The sequence below is a fragment of the Podarcis liolepis genome (genome assembly GCF_965112155.1).
Source record: "Podarcis liolepis genome assembly, chromosome: 17".
In the NCBI taxonomy this organism is placed as follows: domain Eukaryota; kingdom Metazoa; phylum Chordata; class Lepidosauria; order Squamata; family Lacertidae; genus Podarcis; species Podarcis liolepis.
In genome coordinates, this window is record NC_139571.1 from 1588968 (window position 1) to 1616271 (window position 27304).

The following is a 27304-nucleotide window of genomic DNA, read 5'->3' on the forward strand; positions in this document are numbered from 1 at the left end:
TGACCATTAAAGAATTAGCCCAGCCCCTAAAACTTTTATCTTGAATATTGCAGGCTGGAGGAACAAATTAGCTGACTCAGATTTTAAAAGGTACCGACACACATTTGTCATAGTCTGTCTGCAGGAGATTTGGCTCCTGGAGACAAACTCTCTAAAGCTCCAGGGCTTTAGGACATGGGAGCAACCTGCCCAGAAAATTTCCTTGCTCAGGCGTGGAAGTGGCAGTTCAGCTATTCAGAAATCTGTCACTGTAGATGCAGAGATCGAAGAGATAGAGGACCAGGTGCTAACCATCCGGGCTCACAAGCTGCGTCCGTTGATTTGTATCACCCTCAGACATGACAGCAGAGATTTGGCAAAGGATAGGAGAGTGTTGGACAGAGTCTCTACTGGATATCCTAACTACCTTCTTACTGTATGTGGGGATTTTAACGCCAGAATGGGGAATGACCTTACTCATAAGTAAGGCCCTGGGCTCAAACAAGAGGATGTCTTGAGCATTTCCTGTTCCTCAAATGATAAGACTGTCAACAAATCAGGCCAGGAGCTTTTTCCTTTAATTTAAAAATATCAGCTGGTGGAGCAGCTGGCTCTGAGCACCATCTCTGGGACCAAAGAAGCGTCAAAATAGTACATCCTAATCCTATTCAAGAGTGCAGCCTACAGTCTCCTTGTTTGCATCATTTGTTATTTTACTTTTACTACTTTGCATAATTTAACCTGAAACTTAATAACCTGAAATTATTAAACATAATCTAACTGCTGGTCATAGAGATGTGCAAGGACACCCCACCCCTTCCAACTCAAAGGAACATTATTCAGCCGCTCTTCTGGCTTCATGGCTATACCTGCTTCCTTTTGGAGGTTCTCATCTAAAGTATGGAACTTCATGTCATAAGCATTCCTCAAGGCGCTGATATCCTCCTCCAGCCGGACACGAGACTCTTGTTCAGCTTCGTAGTCAGCCTTCAGCCGCGCCAGCCTCTCCTCATACTCCTGAAAAGGTCAAGGAAAACAGCTGAGGGATCCTGGTGTGGCACATTCCAACTCTAGAGAATATTTGTTGAGGGAGGACACACAGTGGTTTCGCTCATTTATATTTTCAAGAGAATTGAAAACTTTAGATTTTTAAGAAACTTAGCCTTAAAGTAAACTTTGCTAAGCATATTTAACTAGAAGGAAATACCATGGATATCATTAGAGGTTTGTTCATTATTATTTTTTTCAAATAGCTGTGCTTAGGACCACAGCTAAAATCAGAAGGTCAAACTCTGGCAATCAAGTAGTCAGGAGAAAAGATCTTTTCACTTGTGATGACCTATCTGTGGACTGCTCTCCCAAAGAGGGTCCACCTGGCACTGTCACTCGTTTCTCGGGTGTTTTCTCAATGATGCTGATACACACACATACGCATATAGGTTGGTTGGTTAGTTAGTAAGTTATTAAAATAATGATAAACCCTTCATTATCCAATTCCAGGGTGGTTTATAAAATACACTAAAGCAGCATATACTAAAACAACAGTATCTCAAAACATTGGTACAATAACCACAGCAGAAAAATATAAAGGCATATTACCAAAAGCTAGGTACTAAACTCAGCAAATTCTTGACAAAAGATAAATATTTAATAGATGATGGAACATAATTTAAACCATAATATGTGTGGTTCAGCTAATTAGAAAAGTTACCTGGCAAGTTTGTGCAAGGAAGACTGTACTGGAATCCCACCCGTCCCTATTGCCAGAAGACATGGTTGCACCAACTTACTTCTCGAATTAGCTGCTTCTCTTTTTCAATATCTGCCAGGGATTCAGGAGAGGGCTCTGGCTTCGCCTCAGGCTGAGCAGCCTCAGGAGGCAGCATGTGAGACAACTCCACTAAGGAAGGAGAAAGGACATAACTGAGAAGATGGCACACCTAGAAAGCTTGGAAATTGGGCCTGGGAGCAAAGCTCACTTTTCCCTGACCACCCAAAGGAATTCATTTCCAAATAGTTTGATATAGTTTATATTGACCACAAATAAATTAAGAGCCTTCCAAAACCCTGGAATGTTCTGTTTCTTTTGTTATTTAACAATGGGAAATATACACTGGTGAGTCTGTTGTTGCGGCCAATCTTGATTTCATACCCTTTGTAGGTCACCTAGCCTGGTGAGAGGACCCCTCCCCTCTGAACTGCACTTCGGCCAGGATCCTGAGGGGTCTCTGAAGTGCAACAAGACCTGTACCAGCAGCTGGCACTTCCAAGAGGCGAGGGAACAGACGGACCATCAGACTGACCACCAATGCTCTCTCTGACATTTCTATTTTACTGTTCTCAACCTCCTCAGGAGGAGAGCCAGCGGTGTGTCATTTCCCCCTCTCTGAAGCACACCTGGAGCGCAGCAGCAAGACCAGCACTAGAAATGTTATTGTCAGTTAACTTTCGTTTTTGTTTTGTATTTATGCATTTATGTATGTCGAGATTAGTTTTTTCTTTGTTATACTGAATTTATTCTGTGTTTGTTAAATTGTTGGATATTTGTTATTTTTAATTTACTGACTTGTTTTGTATTACATATTTGTATTTCCATGTACTCTATCAATGTCCTGAATGTTTGCCATAGGCCGCTTTGGGTACAGCTCATTGTGGAAAAGCGACATATAGGTAAGTAAAACCAATCAATCACTGTGTGAAATCACAATTTTCCGAGCACTTAAACCAGGGGCAAAACTAGGCTTTCTTTCATCTGCGTCAAGGACTCAGTCTAGCACCCCCTTGTGCATATATTATAGTAGAAACTGTGATAATGATCAGACAGAGAGTACGGTAAGTCCTGTTGAACTCAGTGGGACTTACTTCTGAATAAAAATGCTTAAGATTGCAGTATAAGACTGTACAATCTTTACACAGTGCCCTCTTTACATACAAGTAAGTTGTCCTCTAGATACAGACACATTCAAAACACACACACACAGAGAGAAAACATATTACAAGCAAACAATACTTCAAAGTGCTTATCTTGTGAATTTGCCATTTATATTGTCTAATCATGACAAAAGCTCCTGTTTCCGAAAGATACAGGAGGTGGTGTTCTGATCTCTTTACCACTTTTAATTGATCTCTGAGATGCTGAGGGGAGCAAAAGTAGAAGGAAGGATATTCCAGGGGGTTGGCTGGGTGCCTTCCAATCTGCAGTGATTCCCTTTAACAGCAGAACAAGAAACAAAACTTCCCTTTTCAACTTTGCTCGGAGGGCAGCCTTCTCCACCCTTTCCTTCGCCAGGATTTCTGTCTCACACAATTGCAAAAACAGACGGGGGGGGGGGGATCCTTACTTTTGCCTCCCAAGGTTTTCCTGCTTCCCCTTACTAATAAGCATCCTCGGAAAGATGAGGATGAGAGCTGCCTAGGTAGAATGCTTTTAGACTCGAGCCAAGGAGGCCGAAATCTTCAAAGTGGGCAGAATTGAACTTCCACAACAACTTCACAAGCTTATTGAAAAAATCTGGGAAAGAGAAGAGATCCCAGCAGACTTTAGGGATGCCAAAATTATCAATCTCTTTAAAAATGTGACAGAACTGATTGTGGAAACTATCGAGGCATCTCTCTATTAGCTGCGGCCGGCAAAATTCTTGCATGGATCTTAGCAAACTATCTCGTAACAATATCCAAGGTGACTCTTCCTGAATCCCAAAATAGTTTTCGACCTTCTAGGGCAACAGTGAACATGATTTTCACCACTCGACAGCTTCAAGAAATATGCAGAGACAAAACCAATGGTGTTTATTGACCTGACTAAGGCTTTCGACACAGTAAATCATAATGCCCTGTGAACTGTCCTGAAAATTGGCCGTCCAGATAAATTTGTAAACGTCATTTGGCTCCTCCATGATAATATGACAGCAACAATCGCAGATAACAATGGCTCTCAAAGTGAACCATTCACAGTGGGATCAGGTGTTAAACAGGGTTGTGTTATTGCCCCAACTCTATTAATTATTTTCATTGCCATGATCCTACACTTTGTCAAAGGGAAACTCCCCACCGGAGTAGAAATCATATACCGAACAGATGGAAAGCTCTTCAATCTGAGCAGGCTGAAAGCAAAGAGTAAGGTTACCGTAACTTCCGTTATAGAGCTTCAGTATGCTGAAGACAACGTAGTGTGCGCACGCTCAGAGGATGACCTACAAACCATCCTAAATATCTTTACAGAAGCTTACGAAAAGCTTGGCCTATCACTCAACATCCAAAAAACCAAAGTGCTGCACCAACAAGTACAAAATAACCCCTCTGCAGCGCCACAAATCCAACTCAGTGGTGTAACATTGGAAAATGTCGATCACTTCTCCTACCTAGGCAGTTATCTTTCCACAAGGGCCAACACTGATGCCAAAATCCAGCATCACCTGAGCTCTGCAAGTGCGGCTTTCTCCTGATTGAAGTGCAGAGTGTTTGAGGACCGGGACATTCACAGGGAAACCAAAATGCTTGTTTACAAAGCTATTGTATTACCAACATTACTATATGATTGTGAAACATGGACCACTTATAAATGCCATCTCCAACTCCTTGAAAGATTCCATCAATGGTGTCTCCAAAAACTTTTACACGTCACTTGGGAAGACAGGCGAACTAATATCAGTGTACTGGAAGAAGCAAAGATCACCAGAGTTGTTGAAGCAACGATTCTTCAACATCAACTTCGTTGGACTGGTCATGTTGTGCGGATGCCTGATGATCGTCTTCCAAAGCAACTACTCTATCCCAAACTTAAAAATGGAAAGCGTAATGCTGGTGGTCAACAAAAGAGGTTTAAAGACTGTGTCAAGGCAAATCTAAAAAAATGTAGTATAAACACTGACAACTGGGAAACACTGGCCTGCGAGTGCTCCAAAGGTGTCATGGGCTTTGAAGACACTCGAACTCAGGATGCAAGGGAGAAACGTACTAAGAAGAAGGCACGCTTGGCAAATCCACACCGTGATCAACTCCTGCCCAGAAACCAATGTCCCCACTGTAGAAGGACGTGTGGATCCAGAATTGGCCTCCACAGTCACTTACGGACTCACTGTTAAAACCATGTTCATGGAAGACAATCTTACTCGGCTAGGAGGGATCACCAAAGAGCAGTCGGAGGAATCTCACACAGCCTGGGAGTCTCCATGGTGCCCTCTGGAGGTTTAATCCAGGGTAAAACCTGGTGAGCCCCCCCCCCTTACAAACCTGCTTAAACTGCAGTATGGGAGTTTCGGAGGAAATGCCATTCTTCCTAATGATAGCAAATGCCATCGCAATTACAACAAGAGATTGTAGCTGTGCCACCATCAAGGACACCTTTTTAAAGAAATTGTTTTCATTAAAGTTTTTTGGGTTACAGAAGTACATACATCATCTCTATTTTCAGATCATAAAGTCCTTTTTACAGATCGGTTATATCTGATGTGAGACTTTGAAGGTGTAAGGTTGGGGGAGAAGATAGGTGTGGGGGGAGAGCAGGGGAAGAGAAAGGGGCGTAGTAAATATTTATTATTTTACAAGGTGTATGTGTGAGGTTTTTGTGTCAGGGTCACATGAGTAGGTTCTTTTCCTGTCCACTTACTAGTTTTCATCAAGGACACCTTTGGGTTAGTGCCCATCAGCAATGAAATTCCTAGTGTCAATGTTGTGTTGTAAAAATTATTTATTTTGTATTTCAGAATACTTCAAACGATAATACTTAGAAACCTAGCACTCCTAGCTCTCCCAAGACAGCATGTAATACTCCTTTAACATTTTAAACATTATTTTTGAAGTGGGAAACTCTTATAGCAATGCTCTGTCATTTTATGACAATTTTGTTCCTTTTTGCACCTAGACTTATTAATTAAAAATGATATTAAAATGCAACATTTTTTGAACAAAAAACAAGAACAGGCTCCTATCACATAATGACAGATGGAGTCTATTTGCCTGGCCAGGGTTGCCCAACCTCAGTCAACCTCTGTGAGCACAGTCTGTGGTCAGGGGTAACAATAACAGGAAGGCTGCATGGCTCCTGCTCCCAGGCGTTCACTCTCCATTTTCTGTAGTGATATAGTTCCAGGAGGCCAGCACCACACGCTTTATCTAAATGTGTGGATTGCTGAGGCCTGGTCTAGCACCTTGGGATGCTTCTTGTCCTGGCTATTGTTCCACTCTTCCTTCCTTCCTATCAGAGTCTCTCCCCCCCCCACCCTTTATATTTAAAATAATACTGCATATCCACACTTCCACTTCTTTGTACATCTCTGGTGAGAATCATGCCAACACCAAGTTAGTCAGCTGGTCCATTCTAACCCACTACTGCCTCCTTCAACTTATCTCTCTGGCTTCTTGGATGGGGGTTGAATATATTCTTGCAAAAGTTGGGTGTCTGCGCAGGAGCTAGATTCCTGGGGGTTCCAGGCACTCACCCAGCGCCTGTCTCCCTTGGAGTCCAAATCTTTCAGCATGGTCATCTCAAGAGAGGCTCGTTTCCCACCGCAGTCCAACACCGGGCTTCAGTTAGCCTGCCCAAAAGGAATCTCTCTCTTTTGGTTCTCTTTCTTCTTCCCAGCACACCTTGCTCGTCACCTTTTCCTGTCACCTACCTTGGCAAAGGTCCAAACCCCAGTCAAACCTCAGGGCAGGGGGGGGGAGGGCAGTTCTCTTCTATTGCCAATGGTCCTCAGTGGCCCTGTATTGTTTCTTAATGGCCCTCGCTTGGCCAGGTTGTTTTGCATAGGCTAGCTTAGGAATTCCTCTTCAGCTTGTATTTCTCCCTTCACATTGCAAATAATCAAAATTCCACCATTTATTAAATTCTAGGGTTTCTGGGGGTCCCCCCAAATGTATAACACCACCCCCCTTTTAGAAAAAGGGACAGCTTTCCATAGCTGTGCAGAAGAAATAACAGAAATGTTACTAGCAGCATTCAGTTCAATACATCATAGCACAGGGACATGTTTGAAAACACAATAACAGCTCCTCTCCAAATGATCTCCAGCTGCACTGGAATTCTCCAGGCCTTTTCCTTCCTCTTGTCCAGACATAGGCAAACTCAGCCCTCCAGATGTTTTGACCTGCAACTCCCACGATCCCTAGCTAACAGGACCAGTGGTCAGAGATGATGGGAATTGTAGTCCCAAAACACCTGGAGGGCCGAGTTGGCCTATGCCTACTCTTGGGATACATTCAGCCTCCCAGTGCCACTTACCCAGTCACCCACACTGGGCAGCCAAGATGATGTGTTTCCATGACATATTCTAGCCAGGATGTCTGCCTCAGTATCACAGCTGCCTCATCCAAAGACCCTCCTTCCTTCATCATTATCATCATTACTTATCAGAACATTCCTAAACACCATTAGCAGTTTTAATCATCACTGAACAAGCTACTTTAACCAAAACACTTACTACCACCCCCTCGCAAGCAGCAGCAGCATGCAAGGAAACAAAGAAAAACACATTACAGTACTGTATTTCAGGATGATTGCTGAACTTCGTCCCAAGAGTGGAAGCTCCGCCCCCTTGCTGCAGCAGCCTGCCTGGGGTATCCACAGAGCTCTTAATTCTAGTAGCTTACACAGCTACACAGAAGTCCTGGTCTTGCAATTTCCACATAAAGTTATCAATCCAAGCCAATCTTAAAGATCATTAAACAGTTCTCAGTACAAGAAGGTGATAAAAATCACAGGTCCAGTCTTTCTAGAGACTTCCTGTTTCATTTCTGCCTCCCTGCTGCTTGTGGCTCAGAGGCCCCAAACTCCTCCAGCCCCCCTTCAAGACACAGGTCTCAGCAATACAACGTTTTAAGTGCAATATGCAATGTAACACTAGACGGCAATGGAAAATTCAATGTATTTTTAAAAACACTTTTTAAAAAAGCGTTTTTTTAATATGTGTGTAGATTCCAGCACAATTTTAGGATCTCTGCTGCTTCCTCTCTGGCAAAGGGGGAATCCCCTTTTCCATTTCTCCTCCCTGGGGCCCAGTTTACTTCATCCCCTGCCCCAAACTCCAAATCAAAATGCTGCCACCAGGCTTTACCTGGGGCACTTTCTGCAGAATCTCCAGGCCCACCCCATCCACATGGGTGGCCAGAACCCCACCCCCTTTCCTTACTCATGGGGCTAAACAAAGACGTGTAACTTCCCCAGTCACTTTCTTCCCTCAAACCCACTGGACTCTGGGTGATCCTGGCTGCTGCCCCCAGCATTAAGACAGGTCCCCCCAACCCTTGCAGACCATCTTGGGGCATCCAAGAGGTAAAACCACTGGCAATTATTATCTCACACACTTCTGCAGCACACAAGCCTATTGCTGCTCCTGGGCACCCTCTTCCTCTCGGGGAAATTCCGGAGAAACCAACTCAGGAGGAGCCAACTGCTCCCCTGGCAGTGAGCGGACGCAAGCCTGGAGTTGCTCCTTGGTGTTTTCCTCCACTGAAGAAAGCGCCATTTCCCCTTGTGCACAGACAATCGACATCTTCCTTTCCCATAGGTGCTGGCTTCTCCCCCAACTCCTCAGGAACAGTTTCCCCTCTTTCTGGCACCTCCGCAGGCACGGGTTCCTCTGGCAGGCTCTCCGGCCCCTCCATTTCCTCCTCTTCCACAGAAGGCTTCCAGGGGTCAGGCAGCTCAGGTGGCCTGCCTTTCTCCTCTGAGGCATTTTCTTTCTCCACTGCTGGAGCTCCGGGAGTAGGAGAGAGATCAACTAGCAGCTCCTCCTCCGCTCCAGCCACCTTGGCACCTTTTTCTTCTGCCAGTGGCGCCTGGCATGGAGTCACACTTTGCTCTCCAAGGAGATTTCTTTCCCACTCTATTCTCATTTCAATGAACCACTGCATCTGCTGCCCATGATGCTGCGTTCGGTGCTCCTCCATCAGCTTGAGGAATACTGCTATTCCTCCCTTCATTTTGACTTCAGGAGCATGGTCTCCCAGGCCTTCTCTCCAGGAAACACGGCTCCCACTTCTTACACCAGTGTAACAAAAGCTGGGTGTCACCCCCACTCTCTGCTGAGTGGTATTCCTGAGGGGGTTCCAGCGTGCCCCTAGGGCCTCTGCTCCTTTGGAGAATTGAAAATGCAGCGGAGACTGCTCTAGCTTTAAGAAGTACAATTTATTCCCATATTTACACCTTCAGTCTGCATGGAGGGAGTCCAGATCTTACAGCATGGTCATCTTAAGAGAGGTTTGTTCCCGACAGCAGAGCAGCCCTGGAGTCCAAGGCATCTCCCCTTCTTCCCAGCACATCTTGCTCAATACATTCTTTTCCTGTCACCTCACACCCACTTACGCTGGCAACCTTAAAAATCCCCAGCCTTCAAAATCAGGGCAAGGGGAGAGGACAGTTCTCTTGATTTGCCAATTGCCCTCTGTAGCCCTGTATTGTTTCTTAATGGCCCTAGCTTGGCCTGGTCCTTTGCTTCATAGGTTAGCTCAGGAATTCCTCTGCAACTTGTATTTCTCCCTTCACAGCCCAAACAATAAAAACCCCATTTATTAAATTCTAGGGTTTAGAGGGTCCCCCCCAAAAAACTTATAGCAATATACCTGCAAAGCATGCACTCTACTAACTGAGGCACCTTAAAAGCCACTCTAGCAAACTTCTCAAGATCTCTGCCTATAAAGGGGTCATCCTGAGCCAGAATGGCAGAAGCCCTCTGAGGTCTTTTTCTCAGATCTTTTGAACTGGAGTTGCCAGATGCTCCTGCATGCAAACCATTTGCTCTACCACTGAGCTTATGCCCCTAAGGTATGCAGGTGTTTTCAGATGCATATCAATGGGCTTCATTGTCTCCTGAGACAGATGGATGTCAGCAATACAATCAGGGCAATGATCAAGCCTGTGATCATATTGTCCCTTTATTTATATCTCTGTTGTTGTTGTTGTTATTCTTTTTTTAAAAAAAAAATATTTATTACTTTTAAAAATTACAGAAAAGGAAAAGAAAAGAAACAAAAGAGAAAGAACAAAGAAAGAAAAGAACAACACAATATATAACAATACAATATATAACAGTACAAAACACAACCTAATCATAGAATCATAGAGTTGGAAGAGACCACAAGGGCCATCGAGTCCAACCCCCTGCCAAGCAGGAAAATAGTTTAATTTAGTTTAATGTGATTAGTTTAATCACATTAAACTAAACTAAACAAAACCCTAACCCTAAACAAAACAAAACAATAACCATTTAAAAACATAAATCACACCCTTTCCATACTCTATTTTTCATTCCCTTGTTTCCTCTACTTCCTCTCACCTCCCTTTTTGTATTCCACTTCTATTAATTGTTTCAGCAAACCCTTTCCAACTTTCTCTATTTTCTGTCATATTATAAATATCTTAACATATTTTTTATCATTAAAAACTAAGTACTCATATATCCTTAACTCCTTATAACATTTCTACTAAGGCCATAAAATTTCTTTCCACCATTCATTAAATTTTGCAATATTTCTATATATGAACTTTAAAATCTCTAATCTTCATCCACCATCTCCTCTCCCTGGTTTTGGATTCTGCCAGTCCTTTCCGTCAAATCCATATAGTCCATCAACCTGGAGATCTTATGTCCGAGGCTCTTAAGTCTTTTCCAGGTCCCTTCTGCGGGTCTTCTTCATATTCTTTAGTGCCAAAAAGCAAATCTCGAGAAAACTCCAACCTAGCAATACTTTTATTCCTTCCGGACAAGTCAGCCAAATTTCCATAGTTGAAGCTGAGGTCTATAAGATATTTCATGACATGTTTCAATATTCCTCCAGATCCCAAGGCCCCCAAAACTCCAGTCTCCTCCAAACCCAAGTCCATGTCCCAAAAGTCAGTTAATCCCTGCATAGAAGGATCTTTCCAACTTTCCTTCTTCCGTCCAAGCCGGGATCCAATCTTCAAAATCTGGCTTTTTCTAGATTCAATTGTAAAAGGCCTCAACTTGTAGTCCTCAATTTGCTTCTGTATGGCTGAAGAACCCACTTGTATTACTTTAGGCTCAGCAACCACAGCTTTCTCTTTCTCCTCCGCAATCTGTCCAACCAAAGTAGTTTCTTGTGCCAAATCCTGAATTGTTCCTGTATTGATGCTCACTTTTTGACTCCAATTAGTCACTTTTTGGTCCAAATTGTCAATTTAAAAAGAAGTGTCATCTGTCTTCTTATGGAGCTGTTCCAGCGAATAGCTTATCTTACATAATACCGTCACAATGGTTTCTCCTATCAACATTTTGAGTGGTCCAAGGTCAATCTCTGGTTCTCACACTTACTTATCATACAGCTGGTGCAGTCCTGTGACAGTTTCAAAAACTCCCTCTAGAGGGAAACAGTCTCCACTTGTATCAATCCTTTCGAGCACAATTCAAACCATAAAAATAGTTTCACTTTCCAGTTACTTTTCCTCTTTTTTAAACGCAGAAGAGGACAATGGAAACAGTATCTTTCTCTTATATAACTAGTTGTCAAAAATGTTCTGTTCACAGTCAATGAACTCTCCCAAAATTTCCCTTTTTCTGGCAGCCCTTTTCCAGGTTCGGAGCAGTGATAATTTGATTTTTCACTCCCTCCTGCAGGCTCGCTAAGTCCAAAATCCCCCCCTTCTCCTGCTTCCAGGGGGGGGGGGTTGTAACTTTAACCGATGAAAATTCAATCCTTTGCCAAAATCTTCCAAAGACTTTAGCTTATAACATCTGTGCTTCAATCTATTTACAAAAAAGGGGAAGGCGGACTTCCTGTTTAAAACCTTCCCCGTTTCGGTGCCAAATTAAATTATTTGAAGATCCAATTTTGTGTTCTACTCACGGGTAGTTGTTTAAAGTCCAATTGTCCACAGGAAAAAGTCAGCGCTCTCCGGCAACAGCAATGCGGCTTCACTCCGCGAAAAAAGCAGTCGATTCGAAGCACTGCGCCACTCACCCCACGTCGCTCAGGATCCCCGAAATCGGGTTTCCCCGCGAGTAGGGCAAAGGTGCCAGCCGAATCCCAAGTTCACAAGCTTCTCCCGCTTGTGATTTCAGTGGGTCTCCGCCTTCGCTGTGGCGGTCAGACCCTGGTTTTCGCGGAGCTAGTTCCTCCCGATCAGAGGAGCTCCGCCATTGCCGGAGGCGCCAACCTGGAGGTCCTGTTGTTGTTGTTATTCTTTTTTTTCCCCCAAAAGATATTTATTAAAAGTTTTTAAGATATAACAAGAAAAATAAAAAATAAACATACAAAATAAAAAACAGTTAAAAACACACATTAATTTTCAATAACATATCTTCCATACACTTATTTCCTCGGACCTCCTCATACCTCCCTTCTTTGTATTCCAGTTCGATTTGTTAGTTCAGCAAATCCTTACCATTAAACTTTTACCCATTTATAATTTTTTTTCATGTCTCTTAAAGCATTACAGCTGGAAACCGCTTAGTTTCTATCCAACATCCTTCTAACATTCATTAATTTTACAATGTTTCTGTAAGTAGTCTTTGAATTTCTTCCAGTCTTCTTTCACCGATTCTTCTCCCTGGTCTCGGATTCTGCCAGTCATTTCTGCCAATTCCATGTAGTCAATCACCTTCATCTGCCATTCTTCCAGGGTGGGTAGATCTTGTGTCTTCCAATACTTTGCAATAAGTATTCTTGCTGCTGTTGTTGCATACATAAAAAATATTCTGTCCTTCTTTGGCACCAATTGGCCGACAATGCCCAGGAGAAAGGCCTCTGGTTTCTTCAGGAAGGTATATTTAAATACCTTTCTCAGTTCATTATATATCATTTCCCAGAAAGCCTTAATCTTTGGGCACGTCCACCAAAGGTGAAAGAATGTACCTTCCGTTTCTTTACATTTCCAACATTTGTTATCGGGCAAATGATACATTTTTGCGAGCTTGACTGGGGTCATGTACCACCTGTATATCATTTTCATAATATTCTCTCTTAAGGCATTACATGCCGTAAACTTCATACCTGTGGTCCATAACTTCATACCTGTGGTCTATAACAATTGGACTTGATTTGTTTACAAGAAACACATGTAACAAGGTTACACAGGAAACTATTGACTAATAAGAGATTGGGACAGGAGTTTATTTCATCTGACAAAGTTAAAAAAAGAGGAGTTGTGTCAGGACTGGTCGTTGTCCTCTTCAGATCACCACACAAACGCTTCTTGTTCTTTTATAAAACTTTTTATTGCGTATTAACAAAACATTCTTATAAACAGTTCTTAACTATTATTCCTCAGAGTCACTTCTTTCAGATACCTTCTGAGCTCTGCTTCTCCATGACCAGCCACTCTCAAAATGGCGAAGGCGCCTTTCCCTTCGCTTTCCCGCTCTTTTTTCTAACCTCCTGGCTAGAGCTGGCCTGTATCTCCCCTCCTCCCAATCTGAGCTAGAACTGAACCCTTGCCTTTCCTGTGAACAACCGGTCCCTCCCTGTTGTTCCTCTTGCTCCCTTCTATTAGATTCACTGCTCTCCTCCCCCCCTTGGGGAATGCTTTCTCCCTCTGATAAACTGAAAACCTCTAATTCTTCCCTGACATCACCCCCTCCCCTAAGCCCCCCTTCCTCCTCCTCGCTCTCCTCTGTTTCTGGAGGACCGAACCCTATGAACTCCTCTTCCTCGCTATCTGTCTCTTCAAAAATTTCTTGAAGATGCCAGTTCTGGGGTTTTGGCTTGTGGGGATATTTTCTATGAAATTCTCGCTGCAATTCCGGAACGTTAATTTTTTCTGCTGGTTCCCATGAGTTCTCAGACTCATCTAACCCTTTCCATGCAACCAAATACTGTAATTTCCTCCTACTTATTCTCGAGTCTAATATCTCTTCCACTTCGGTCTCTTCTTCCCCCATCATGGTGGGGAAAGGAGGTGGTTCCCTTGAGATTTGATACTTATGTGCTGGTACAAACACTGACAATAAAGATCTATGAAATACAGGGTGTATTCTCATATTTTCAGGCAAATGAAGCTTGAAAGCGACTGGGTTAATTTGAGCCTTTACTTGGAAAGGTCCCAATCTCCTTGGTTCTAGCTTTTTACACTTCCCTCGTATTGGTAGTCCCTTGTAGACAGCCATACCCAGCTCCCTACTTGGATTTCTTCCCCAACTCGCCGGTGCCTATCTGCAGCTTTTTTGTAAGCCTCTTTAGCTTCTTCCAAATCCTCTTTCAATATCTCATGCATGCACCTCAACTCCTCTATCATTTGTTCTGCTGCTGGTACTGCTAACTGCTCCTCTTGACCTGGGAATGCCCTTGGGTGCAAGCCATAGTTTGCCACAAATGGGGCTCTGCCCGTAGACACATGCATTGCATTATTATACGCAAACTCTGCTAGACTCAACTTCTCTAACCACCCGCTCTGCTGATAACCAGCATAACACCTCAGATATTGTTGTAGTGTTGCATTCGTTCTTTCAGCTTCCCCATTGGTTTGCGGGTGTCTCGCTGACGTGAGGCTTAGCTCCACATCTAGTAACTGCATTAACCTCTTCCAAAATTGTGATGTAAATTGGGCCCCTCTATCTGAAATGATTTGTGATGGCATACCATGCAACCTAAAAATATTATCTAAAAACATCTTTGCAGTTTCCTGTGCGGTCGGAATTTTGGTACATGGTATGAAATGTGCCATCTTGGTTAGCATGTCAACCACTACAAAGATCACTGTTTGCCTGTGCGATGACGGTAGATCCGTTATAAAATCCACAGACACCACATCCCAAGGCCTTCCCGGCGTGGGCATAGGTTGCAACAACCCTGCGGGAGCTGCTCTGGGTGCCTTGGCTCATTGACATACTTCACAACCTCTTACATATTGTGTTACTTCCTCCCTCAACTTTGGCCACCAGAACTGCCGTGTGATCTGATACAGGGTCTTTTCTCTACCAAAATGTCCTGCAGTCGGGTTATCATGATGTTGCCTCAACACTTTACCTCTTAATTCACCTGCAGGTACATACAGCACCCCTCTCCTGTACAACAATCCATCTTTTTCTTTGAAACCTTCCTCTTCCCCTTTACCATTTCTCAGTTCCTCCATTTTCTTTTGTGCAAGCTCATCTGTTACTGTCAATTGCTGGAATTCCCTGCCATCCACTACTACGGCTGCACACCCCCACTGATCCGATCTCAGCATTTCTCGCAACTTGGGAGGTGCTTCCCCTTCCATATACTCAGGTTTGCGCGATAGCGCGTCTGCACGAATGTTTTGATGCCCAGGTATGTACTCAATCCTAAAATTAAACCCAGCAAAAAACTCTGCCCACCTAATTTGCCTTTGGTTTAGCTGTCTAGCAGTTCTCCAATACTCTAAATTCTTATGATCTGTTTGTACCACCACCTGATGTGATGCCCCTTCCAAAAAATGTCTCCACACTTTAAAGGCAGCGTGCACAGCTAAAAGTTCCTTATCAAATATGGTGTAGTTTTGTTCTGATTGATTTAATTTTCTAGAGCAGTGTTTCCCAACCGGTGTTCCGCGGCACACTAGTGTGCCGTGAGACACCGGCTGGTGTGCCGTGGGAGGGAGGCGGGCGAGTCGGGCGGCGAGAGGCGGCGGCGGCGAGGATCCGCGTCGAGCCGGGGGCGGCTCCGCGGTGCTGGTGCCGAGCGGCGGGGCAGCGCGCACAAAAGGGAGGAGCGCGAGACAGCGGAGGAGGAGGAGGCCGGCATGTCCGGGCAGCAGCAGCAGCAGCAGCAGCAGCAACTCCCGGCGACGGCTCCTCCTCCGCCCGCTATCGCCGCCACCACCACAACAGCCGCTGCCGCCTCAGCTGCCGCCGTCCCTCAGTCCCTCGCTCTGCTGCCTCCTCCCACCCCGGCAAGGGGAAGGGAAAAAACGTTCACTTTTGTGCGTCCCTCCTGGCGTGACGCTGCGCGCTGACGTCACGGGGCGGGGCTTTAATGGTGGTGTGCCGCGAGATTTTTTCCCGGTAAACAGGTGTGCCGTTGCCCAAAAACATTTGGGAAACACTGTTCTAGAGTAGAATGCACAGGGTCTCCAGTCCCCTTCCTTGTCCTGTTGCAGCAGAATGGCCCCAATAGCCCTGTCAGAGGCATCAGTTTCTACCTTTATACGCTTACTTGGATCTAGGTGCATAAGATATTTTTCTGAAGCAAACACCACCTTTAATTTATCAAAGGCCTTCTGTGCTTCCTCAGTCCATCTGAATGGCCCCTTGCCTCTTAGACAATCAGTTAGTGGCGCTGTGATTTTGGAGTAATTACCTATGAATTTACGATAGAAATTAGCAAATCCTAAAAACCTCTGTAGATCTTTCTTAGTTTTAGGTGCCTCCCATTCCACCACTGCCTGAACTTTACTGGGGTCCATGTGCACCCCTTTGTGGGAAATGCAATATCCCAGGAAATCCACCTTTTGTGTGTGGAATTTACACTTCTCTAACTTCACATATAACCTGTTGGTCCTCAATCTCTCTAACACCTGTGTGACATGTTTTACGTGTTCCTCCATACTTTCACTATATATTAAGAGGTCATCTAAATAAGAGACACAGAACTGATCCAGTATACCTGCTAAGACGTGATTGATGAAGGTTTGAAATACCCCTGAGCCATTTTGCAAGCCAAAAGGCATTACCAAGAATTCAAATGCACCATACTTAGTACAAAAACTGGTTTTCCACTCATCCCCTTCTCTGACCCTTATCAGATTATATGCTCCTCGTAGATCAAGCTTGGTAAAGACTTTGGCTGACCTTACTCTCTCTAAGAGGTCATCTATACGTGGCAGTGGGCACACACGAGGCTTCATTTGACTGTTAAGGATTCTGAAGTCACATACTAATCTTGGTGCCCCTTTCTCACCTTTCTTTTTGACAAAAAAGACAGGAGCACCCCCAGAGGCCGTAGACTCTCTAATAAAACCTCTCTGCAAATTCTTTTGCAGGAACTCCCTCAATGCTGCAGATTCTACTTCCGACATGGCATATATCTTGCTTGGTGGCAACTGTGCCCCAGGGACTAGATCTATCTTGCAATCATAGGGCCTATGTGGTGGAAGTTTATCTGCTTCTTTTTCACAAAAAACATCCTGATAAGCCATATATTGTGATGGAATCTCACTTTCATTCCCCATCAACTTCCCTTCTACCTCTGTTCCCATTACTTCCACCGAGATTTTTCCCTTTTGCCCCAAACAATGTGTCATACAATATATCGAACCAAAAACCAAAGATCTTTGATGCCAGGCAATTACCGGATTATGACGATTGAGCCAACTCATGCCCAGCACCATTGGGTGCCCAGCTAGTTTGGTCACATGAAATGCCCTGGTCTCTGAGTGATGACCCATATCCATTCTCATTGGTGGAGTCTCATAAGTCACTTCTCCTGAAAGTAGTGGTCTGCCGTCGATTGTTTTCACTCACAGTGGGGAACTCAAAGGTAACAAAGCGATTTTGTGTTCCTGTACCAATTTCTGGTCTATGAAATCTGCTGACGCTCCTGAGTCTAACAATGCCTCTACCTGGACGCTGTGTCCATTGGGTAGTTGTAGTTGCACCTTCACCGTTAGCCCTGGGATAGGTGGTTCCGCGTGAGAGCCTTCTATTGCTTCTCCACCCGGCTGCAAGCTCCCATTTCCAGCCGGGGACATTCGTTTCCCTGATGCAGTTCCTCTGGGCAATTGTCGTGTCTCATGTCTGCTCCAGATAGAGACTCCCATCCTTTACGATTGTGACATTGTCGTGCTAGATGCCCTGGTTTTCCACAGACAAAGCAACGCCTTGCATCTCTTCCTTTCCCTGCATTTCCTCTTACCATGGAAGAGGTAGTAACTGGGAGGGGTCTGGCTGCTCCTAATTCCATGGGCTCTGGCCGCTCTCGTCCTGTCACGTTGCCCGCTCTGCTCTCTGTACTTTCGATATTATTTTCCCGCCACCGTGGTCTCCATTGTTCCTTCTTTTCACTAGCCCTCCGTTCCACGCGTAGGCTCAATTGCAGGCACGTTCGGACCAGAGAGTCCAAGGAACTAGGTTCTGGCATTTGGGCCAATTGGTCTAAAATCTCATTATTCAGTCCTTCCCTAAAAAGGGCTGCAACTGTTGGGGAATTCAGATCCCATTTTAATTTCTGCACCAGCAAACTAAAGTTGGACCAATAAACTCCCACAGTGTCTTTTCCTTGTCTCATTCTCAACAGCTGCCTAGCTGTGGTTGTTTCATGCGCAGGGTCTAAGAAAATTGTGTCTAGATACTGCAGAAAAATTTGTAGATTTCCTAGGGCGACATCCCTCCGAGATATGAGGGGTATAACACAGTCCTTAGCCCTCCCTTCCAAGAAATTAATCACATAAGCAACCTTCTCTTGCTCAGATTGAAATTCTTTATCCTTTATCTCAATTATGTAAGAAATTTCTGTCTTGAAAGCCATGTATTCAGAGCTTTCTCCCTTGAAGCTACGTGGACGTACAGTAAATGTTTTACTCACTCTGTTTCCCTGCGTCGCTTGCAACATGGTTCTATGTTCTCCCAGTGCTGCCGATAGTACGTCGACTTGACTTTTCAACTGTAAGTTCTGTTGCCATAAGTCCTGTAATGTTAGCTGGAGCCCTGGGGTTTCTCCTTGCCCAACTGGCGCCACAGCTCCCTCCATTTTGGTTTCTCCTTCTTTACTTATAGTGAAGAGGCGCAGAGCAGAAGGTATTCTGTCAGGACTGGTCGTTGTCCTCTTCAGATCACCACACAAACGCTTCTTGTTCTTTTATAAAACTTTTTATTGCGTATTAACAAAACATTCTTATAAACAGTTCTTAACTATTATTCCTCAGAGTCACTTCTTTCAGATACCTTCTGAGCTCTGCTTCTCCATGACCAGCCACTCTCAAAATGGCGAAGGCGCCTTTCCCTTCGCTTTCCCGCTCTTTTTTCTAACCTCCTGGCTAGAGCTGGCCTGGATCTCCCCTCCTCCCAATCTGAGCTAGAACTGAACCCTTGCCTTTCCTGTGAACAACCGGTCCCTCCCTGTTGTTCCTCTTGCTCCCTTCTATTAGATTCACTGCTCTCCTCCCCCCCTTGGGGAATGCTTTCTCCCTCTGATAAACTGGAAACTTCTAACTCTTCCCTGACAAGTTGTGATTTATGCAAAGGAGAGACTATCACCGAAATTTATTTTTAAAGATGACCAAGGAAGATTCCTGGCAATTGAAATTCAAGTTCAAGGAGAGAAATTTTTGATAGTAGGAATTTACGCACCGAATGAGGGGAAAGCTGAATTCTTTAAAAAGTTGCATGAGACCTTATTGGATTATTTGGATTACAATCTGATCTTAATGGGGGGCATGAATGGAGTAGTATCTACAAATATGGATAAGGCACAAAGACAGGTAGTCACCAAGGATGGTAGATTACCAAAAACATTTTTCGAGATGACAGACAACTTGGATTTAGTCGATATTTGGAGAACAAAGAATCCCTTGGGAAGAGAGGGAACTTTCTTTTCTGAAGCCAAGATGACATGGACTAGAATTGACCAAATATGGATAACTAGAGGAATGGCACCAAAGATAAGGAAAATAGAAATCTGCCCAAAAACTTGCTCCGACCACAACGCTGTAAGGATGGAGATGAAACAAATAACAACCGGATCCTTCAGATGGAGGATGAATGACACCTTATTTAGAGATGAAGAAGTGTATAAAAAGGCCCAAAAAACCTTGAGAGACTATTTCGAAATAAATATGAACACCAATGTAGAAAAAAGAGTAATCTGGGACGCAAGCAAAGCTGTTATGAGAGGGTTTCTGATACAGCAGAATGCTATAAAGAAGAGAAGTCAAAATGAGAAGAAAGATAAAATTCTGGAGAAAATAAAAGAAAATGAGAAGAAATTGAGAGCAAAACCAAAGTCCCAGGAGATTTTGAGAGAAATAAAATTATATCAAGTACAATATATGGAAATAATGAATCAGGAAATAGAATGGAAAATTAAACAAATGAGACAAAAAACATTTGAATCAGCCAACAAATGTGGGAAATTGCTGGCCTGGCAATTGAAAAAGAGACAAAAATTAAACACCATTACAAACTTAGAAGTGGAAGGAAAGAGTATACATAACCCAACTGAGATTAGAGACTGTTTCCAGAGGTATTTTAAAAAATTACAGTGGTACCCCGCAAGACGAATGCCTCGCAAGACGGAAAACCCGCAAGACGAAAGGGTTTTCTGTTTTGGAGGCGCTTCGCAAGACGAACTTCCCTATGGGCTTGCTTCACAAGACGAAAACCCATAGGGAAATCCCGGCTGGAGAGGTGACGCGCGCCTATGGCAGGAGCCCGCCAGCATTTTAAAATCTCCCCGGGACAGCAGAGACTTCTCTGCTGTCCCGGGGAGATTTTAAAATGCTGGGGGTTGGCAGCGAAGCGTTCGCTCCCGACCCCCAGCATTTTTAAATTTCCCCGGGACAGCGGAGGCTTCGCTCCCGCCCGCCAGCATTTTAAAATCGCCCCGGGACAGCAGGGGCTTTTAAAATGCTGGCGGTCGGCAGCAAAGCCCTCCTGTCCCCGGAGCTTGCGGGGCGGGAGGTGGGAAGAAGGGCTTTTCTTCCCACCACCAGCCTTCAGAACAGCCTTCTGAAGGCTGGGGGTGGGAAGAAAAGCCCTTGCCCCCCCCCAGCCTTCAGAAGAGGTCGGGGGACAGACTGTCCCTGGACCTGGTCTGAAGGCGGTTTCCCTAGGAACGCATTAATTGATTTTCAATGCATTCCTATGGGAAACCGTGCTTCGCAAGACGAAAAACTCGCAAGAAGAAAAAATTTGCGGAACGAATTAATTTCGTCTTGCGAGGCACCACTGTATATACACAAGAGCCACAGAAAGAGATGGACATAGACCAATTTTTGAAGACAAATGGATTACAAAAAATCTCTCAAGAAAGCAAGTTAATGCTGAACCATAAAATATCTGAACAGGAGGTAGAAGGTGCCATTCAAAACATGCAATTGGGCAAATCTCCAGGACCGGATGGGCTGACTTCTAGATATTATAGATCTTTGAAAGAGTGGTTATTGCAACCTTTGAAAGAAGTCTGCAATGAAATACTGGAAGGGAAAAGGGCACCAGTTGTGGAAAGAGGCGTACATCACACTTATACCGAAAACAGAGACTGAAAAGACTCAGCTCAAGAACTACCGCCCTATATCGTTACTTAATGTGGATTATAAAATTTTTGCAGACATTTTGGCCAAGAGATTGAAAAAAGTATTGATGGAAGAGATCCATAAAGACCAAGCGGGCTTTCTCCCAGGAAGACACATGTCTGATAATTTGAGGAATATAATAGATACTTTGGAAAAACTAGAAGTGAATATAAACACTAAAGCAGTTTTGATATTTGTGGACGCGGAGAAAGCTTTTGACAACATCTCTTGGAGTTTCATGAAGAAGAACCTACATGGGATGGGGGTAGGCCAAGGCTTTGAAAATGGTATAGGTGCAATATACTCTGAACAAAAGGCTAAATTAATTGTAAACAATGTGGTTACGGAAGAATTTAAAATAGAAAAGGGGACACGACAGGGGTGCCCAATCTCCCCACTGCTTTTCATATCGGTCCTGGAGGTCCTGCTAAACATGATTAGAAGAGACCGGTTGGTTAAAGGTATACAGGTCGGAGCTAAACAATATAAACTGAGAGCATTTGCAGATGACTTAGTACTGACGTTACAGGAGCCAGAATCTAGTACTAAAAGGGTTTTAGAACTAATTCAGGAATTTGGTCAAGTGGCTGGTTTTAAACTGAATAAGTTAAAAACCAAGGTTTTAGAGAAAAATTTAACACCGATTGAAAGAGATAGGTTTCAGAATGAGACAGGATTGACTGTGGTAAAGAAAGTGAAATATTTGGGGATTAACATGACAGCCAAAAATGGGAATTTATTTAAAGATAATTATGAAAAATGTTGGACTGAAGTGAAAAAAGATTTAGAAACTTGGTCAAATTTGAAGCTTTCACTGTTGGGCCGAATTGCTGTGATAAAAATGAATGTATTGCCGAGAATGTTGTTTTTATTTCAGACATTGCAAATTGTGGACAAGATGGATTGTTTTAAGAGGTGGCAGAGAGATATCTCTAGATTTGTCTGGCAGGGCAAGAAGCCCAGAATAAAATTTAAGATACTGACAGATGCAAAGGAAAGGGGTGGATTTGCCCTGCCAGACCTTAAACTTTATTATGAATCAGCAGCATTTTGCTGGTTGAAAGAATGGCTACTTCTTGAAAACACAGACATTTTGGATTTAGAAGGTTTTAACAATGTATTTGGTTGGCATGCATATTTATGGTATGATAAGGTCAAAGCTCATAAAGTATTTAAAAATCATATTGTCAGGAAAGCTTTGTTTAATGTTTGGATACGATATAAGGATTTGTTGGAAAATAAAACCCCAAGGTGGCTGTCACCAATGGAAGCAAAAGCTTTGAAAAAGCTCAATATGGAGGCCAAATGGCCGACATACTGGGAAATTTTGGAACAAGACGGAGATAGATTGAAATTGCAGAGTTTTGAGAAATTAAAAAACAAAGTGAGAGACTGGCTTCATTATTATCAGATAATGGAGACATATAATTTGGATAAGAAAATTGGCTTCCAGGTGGAAAAGTCAAAATTAGAAACAGAACTGTTAGAACCCAAAACTAAGAATTTGTCAAGAATGTATAATTTGCTGTTGAAATGGAATACTCAGGATGAAACGGTGAAATCTGTTATGATTAAATGGGCACAGGATGTTGGACGATAATATTATGTTTGCTGACTGGGAACAGTTATTCTTAACCTGTCCTTCACTTTAAGGTCCCAGGGTGGGGTACTACATTAAAACAGTTAAAAACAACTTACAATCATAAAAATAAAGTGGCCCTTAAAATACACAGGTGTCAGAAGTCAGGGTAAAAGAGGTGCGTCTTAAGCATTCACTGGAATCTGTATAATGAAGGTACCAGACACCGCTCTGTGGGGAGATGCACAGCTAGGGTCTCTCCTGGCCCAGCCCCCCTCAGTCTTTGAGAGAAAAGGAACCACCAAGAGGGTCCCCTCTGCCAATCTTAGCACCCAATAGGGTCTATAGGAAAGAAAGCAGATATAGTGGGTAGATAATGGCTTGAATTTTTAAAAATGAAGTATTGCCTTTTAGGAAATGGTCCTGAAATATTGCTGAAAGGGTCAGGTATCCTGTGATCATTGTGGGGGGAGGGAGAATTGCACTTACCCTTCATCTGAGACTGTGCACACTAACCTATTTGTAGCACCAACATGTACCTCAGTCTGGAATTGTTCATGCACATCCTCAACATGCTGTTTTCAGTCCAGACTGTTTCTAAACCCTGACATCCACAAGGGTGAGTACAGTTACTTAACATGCATTTGAAAACCTTTCCCTTGGTGAAGCTATCCATGCCTCTTCCTCCCTGCATATGCCCCAGGTTAAGGAAAATGGAAGTGGTGACTGCAGTCTACCCTCAAAGTCACTGGGCAACTGTAGGTACAACCTGGCTGGCATCACCTACGTCAGTTTTTATCTTTTTTCAAATGTATGTACTGTGCAATTACACAGAATCAATCTGCAATGAGCTTTTTTCTTTTAATGAAACCATTTTCTCAATAAGTGCATTTCTATGCACTATGAGAAAGAAAACTCTGATCCTAAACCTCTGCTGCCTTGCAGAATATATTTGGAAGAAGAAAAGCCCAAGGAGTAAACCCTACACAAATCCAGAGTACAGTCTTAAGACAGCGGGATGGCGCCTTGTACGCCTCCTCCCAGCAACTCCTGCAGCCAAGCTGGTGTCAAACATTTCTCTGCTTTCCTCTGGACCATCCCAAGTGGGGTGTTTTGCCATCTGGGCAGCCCAGGACCTCCATAAACGCTGCCCAGGCTTATGCCCTGGGAAGATCACTTCTGTGCTACTAATACAGTGGTTTGACATCACCCCCAGACACACACTCTGTTGCCTGTCAAGACAGATGGATGCCAACAACAGATGGGGGGGGGGAGGAATGTGCAATAGATTAGTTTGTGTGTGCCGTGTGTCAAAAAATCCCAAGGATTCAGTTTCCATTGATTCTTGAATATGTTGTGTGTACACAGACTAATTGTTGAGAAGGGGGCACCACCTAAGATTAGAAGAATAGCTGCTGTTGTCACTACTGGTGGACAGAGGTTTTCCCCAATGATTGAGGCACAGAACATAAGCAATTCCATTTCAGTAAGTGGTGAAGCAGCTACATGAAGGGATCCTACCTTGCAAATGGCTTATGTTCATCTGCTCAGCCAAGATGGCTCTCAGCTTCTTGATTTCCTCTTGGTATTCCCTCAGCAGAGCATCCTTGGGATCCTCATTGATGCGGGGTTTGTTCCGTATGTTCTTGGCTCGGTGGGCATAGCGCAAGGTGCTGAGAGTCTCGTCGTAATTGTTGTCCGCAGGAGACAAGCAGGCTACCATGAGTGTCTTGGTGTTGCCTCCAAGCGAGTCCTGCAGCACCCGAGTCAGCTTGGAGTCTCGGTAGGGCACATGCCTGCACCTCCCGTCTGCCAGGGCTGAGATGACGTTGCCCAGTGCCGAGAGGGAGAGGTTGATTTTGGTGGCCTCTTTGAGGCGTTCGCCAACAGCTCCCGTTTTGGACTGCCTCTCGCTCCCAGCCAAGTCCACTAGGTTGAGCTTTGCAGCCCTCAGGTGATCTTGCCCCCTCTCATCTGCAAGGAAAAGAGTCTGGGCTGAGCTGAGTTCTTGAAAGAAGGGAACAATCCTGAATTGTCTAGAGTATACCAGACCTGAAGGGCCTTGTGCTGCACCATCAGCTGCTTGCTGTGATCAAGTGTCTTGGGACAGCCCTACTTGACATCATCAGACAGCAATGAGTTCTACAGATTATCACAGAATTGTGGAGCTGAACCCCAAGGGTCATCTAGTCTAGGGTTGCCATATGTCCGGATTTCTCCAGATATGTCCTTGTTTTACGGTTTAAAATTTCTGCCCAGGTGGATTTTAAAAATTATGCAAAATGTCCGGGGGGGGGGGGGGTTGTTGTGGCCCTCGTCCACGCACTCCATAAGGCTGCTGGCAGCGGCTGCTCTGGGACTAAGAAAGGACACACGGTGCCTGGTGGAGGCGCTGCTGCTGCTTTGGAAACCTGGGCTTTATCACAGGCAGGGGCTGAAATTGCTGGGGAGCCACTTACAAGCAGCAGCAGCAGTGAGTGAGCAGGCAAGCAGGCAAGCGCGGTGGGACAGGGCTTTTGAGATCAAGCGTTCGAAGTCCAAAGCCTTGCTTGCTGGGAAACATGCCTGTGCTGGGCACGGGTGGAACTACCTTTATTGAAGGAAAAGAAATCAGAGAGGAGGAAGGGAAGAGTGTCACCCCCACATGCCCCCCCTTTCCCATGTGTGTGCTCAGGGACTGAATCGGATACTAACCCCACCACAGCTTGGTTCGAAAGTCGACAGGCAAGCCCTGCATATCTGGGGGGAGGGGGTGTCTGACCTCCAAAGCTATGCCTTCAAAGTTGCCAGAGAGGATTTAAAATGCAGGTTGGCCACTGTGAAAACTGTTGAACACTTATTGTCTTATACTGGGGGTGGGGGTGGGGGGAGACCGGAAGGTGGCTGGGCAAGAGCTGGGGGCCCTTTGGAGAGACCGGAGGAGAGCATGTTCTATGCAAATAGGCAGAAAGGGAAGGCCCCAAATGCTGGCCACTGACAGGCAATGCACGCCGTGGCCACACTGTGAAGGGAGAGAGAGGCTTCCTTATGCCGCTCTAGGCAAATGTATCCTCTTATTTGCTTTTCAAAATATGGCAACCCTAATCTAGTCCAACTTCCTGCAATGCAGGAATTTCAGCTAAAGTATCCACGGCAAATGGCCATCCAACCTCTGCTTAAAAACCTCCAATAAAGGAAAGTCCAACACTTTCCAAGGGAGTCAGTTCCACTGTCAAACAGCTCTTAAAACTTCATTTCAAGCAGAACTGCAAGTAGCTTTGCTTCACCCACGGAGAAACAGACACCGCTGCCACCCGGCACCCTAACTCCAGGTGCACCAGTAGAGCACAGGCAACCTCTGCCGTGCCTGAGGCAGACCAAAATTGTTGAGCTTTTCTGGGGAAATCAAAGTTGTTGAGCTTCTGTGCTCCAGCCCCTGTCTTCTCATTCACATCCTCAACACAGGAATTTCCAGCTTTTACCTACGACATAGATCTCCATGTTGATGGTGAAGATGGAATGGGAACGGGAGGAGTCCTTGTTCATCAGGGTGTAGCCCACGGCACGGTTTCTCCAGCCCATCTCCATGATGCGCTCACACTGGGAGATGCTGTGCACTGTGTGCAGCGACAGGCCTTTCACGTAGACCCCTTTCTCTGGATGCTCCTTCAGCTGCAAGGAGGGCCGTTACAGCAAGTTACAGTAAAAGCTGCAGAAAGACACTTGAACTAGGAAATGACCAGAAGCTTGAGGGCCACTGCTATAGAAGGAGAAAGCTCCTATGCACTGACAGTGGCACTCTACCCCAAAGAACAAACCCCACAGAGGTGATGGGTTCCTAAATCTTTCCCCATCACCTACAAGCAAGATGGGCCACATCTTGCTCTGCCCATTCATACACTGGTGTGCTTTCCCAGATGGATTGCATCCGCTTATACACCTCTGGCAAACTGCATTTTTGGAACAAGAATTGCAAATGTAGGTCTTGTATTTACCAGTAATACAACAGAACTGGGGGAGGACTATCATACAGCAGAAGGTCCAGTCCCGAGTGTCTGCTGAAAGAATCTGGGTAATTGAAAGGCTGGGGAAGATCTGAGGCCTTGAAGAGCGCCTGCCATTTAGAGTAGAAAATACGAAGATAGTCTGGCTCATTGTAAGGCAGGGTCATCTGTTTATGTGTGGCATTCATGGACATGACAGAATGTACACGGCCATTAGCGGATGCAACACTCCCACCCCCAAACTGATCTATCTCTAGCATCTCCTGTCGTGAAGGAGTGATTCTGTAAGCAAGGCAGATGTTAACAATTAGTCCCCAAAGTGGGAGCAGGTGACAGGGCTGCCAGCATTCCTCAGCCCCTATAGATCTTTGTGTTAACCTGCTGAGGGAGGGGGAGAGAACATGCCATAGATTAGACTGCCATGTGGTGTCTGTAGCTGGTGCCAGAGAAGACGCCAATAAAGCCTGATAACCTGTGCCTACGTGTACGTTTTTAGAAGCTTGCAGGGAGGACTTCGGAAAGTGACCTTCTCCTTGACATGGTGGCATAGTGGCACATTTGAACAGGAGCTTTGGAGCTTCAGCACCTTGAATGTGAATGGCAAGCGGCTGTTTAGACGGC

General features: G+C 44.6%; 1 protein-coding gene across 11 annotated transcripts in view; it reads right to left on the reverse strand.

Annotated features, from left to right (window-relative positions):
* KIF17 (kinesin family member 17) overlaps nucleotides 1-27304 on the reverse strand; it is a 60490-nt gene that overhangs the window by 20925 nt on the left and 12261 nt on the right. For all 11 annotated transcript variants that reach the window (XM_083482477.1, XM_083482475.1, XM_083482484.1 and 8 more), the window contains 4 exons: nucleotides 26162-26351; nucleotides 24222-24674; nucleotides 1770-1879; nucleotides 849-996 (listed from right to left, as the gene is read on the reverse strand). In XM_083482477.1, the coding sequence (XP_083338603.1) occupies nucleotides 849-996; nucleotides 1770-1879; nucleotides 24222-24674; nucleotides 26162-26351 (901 nt within the window). The remainder of the gene's footprint in view (nucleotides 1-848; nucleotides 997-1769; nucleotides 1880-24221; nucleotides 24675-26161; nucleotides 26352-27304) is intronic.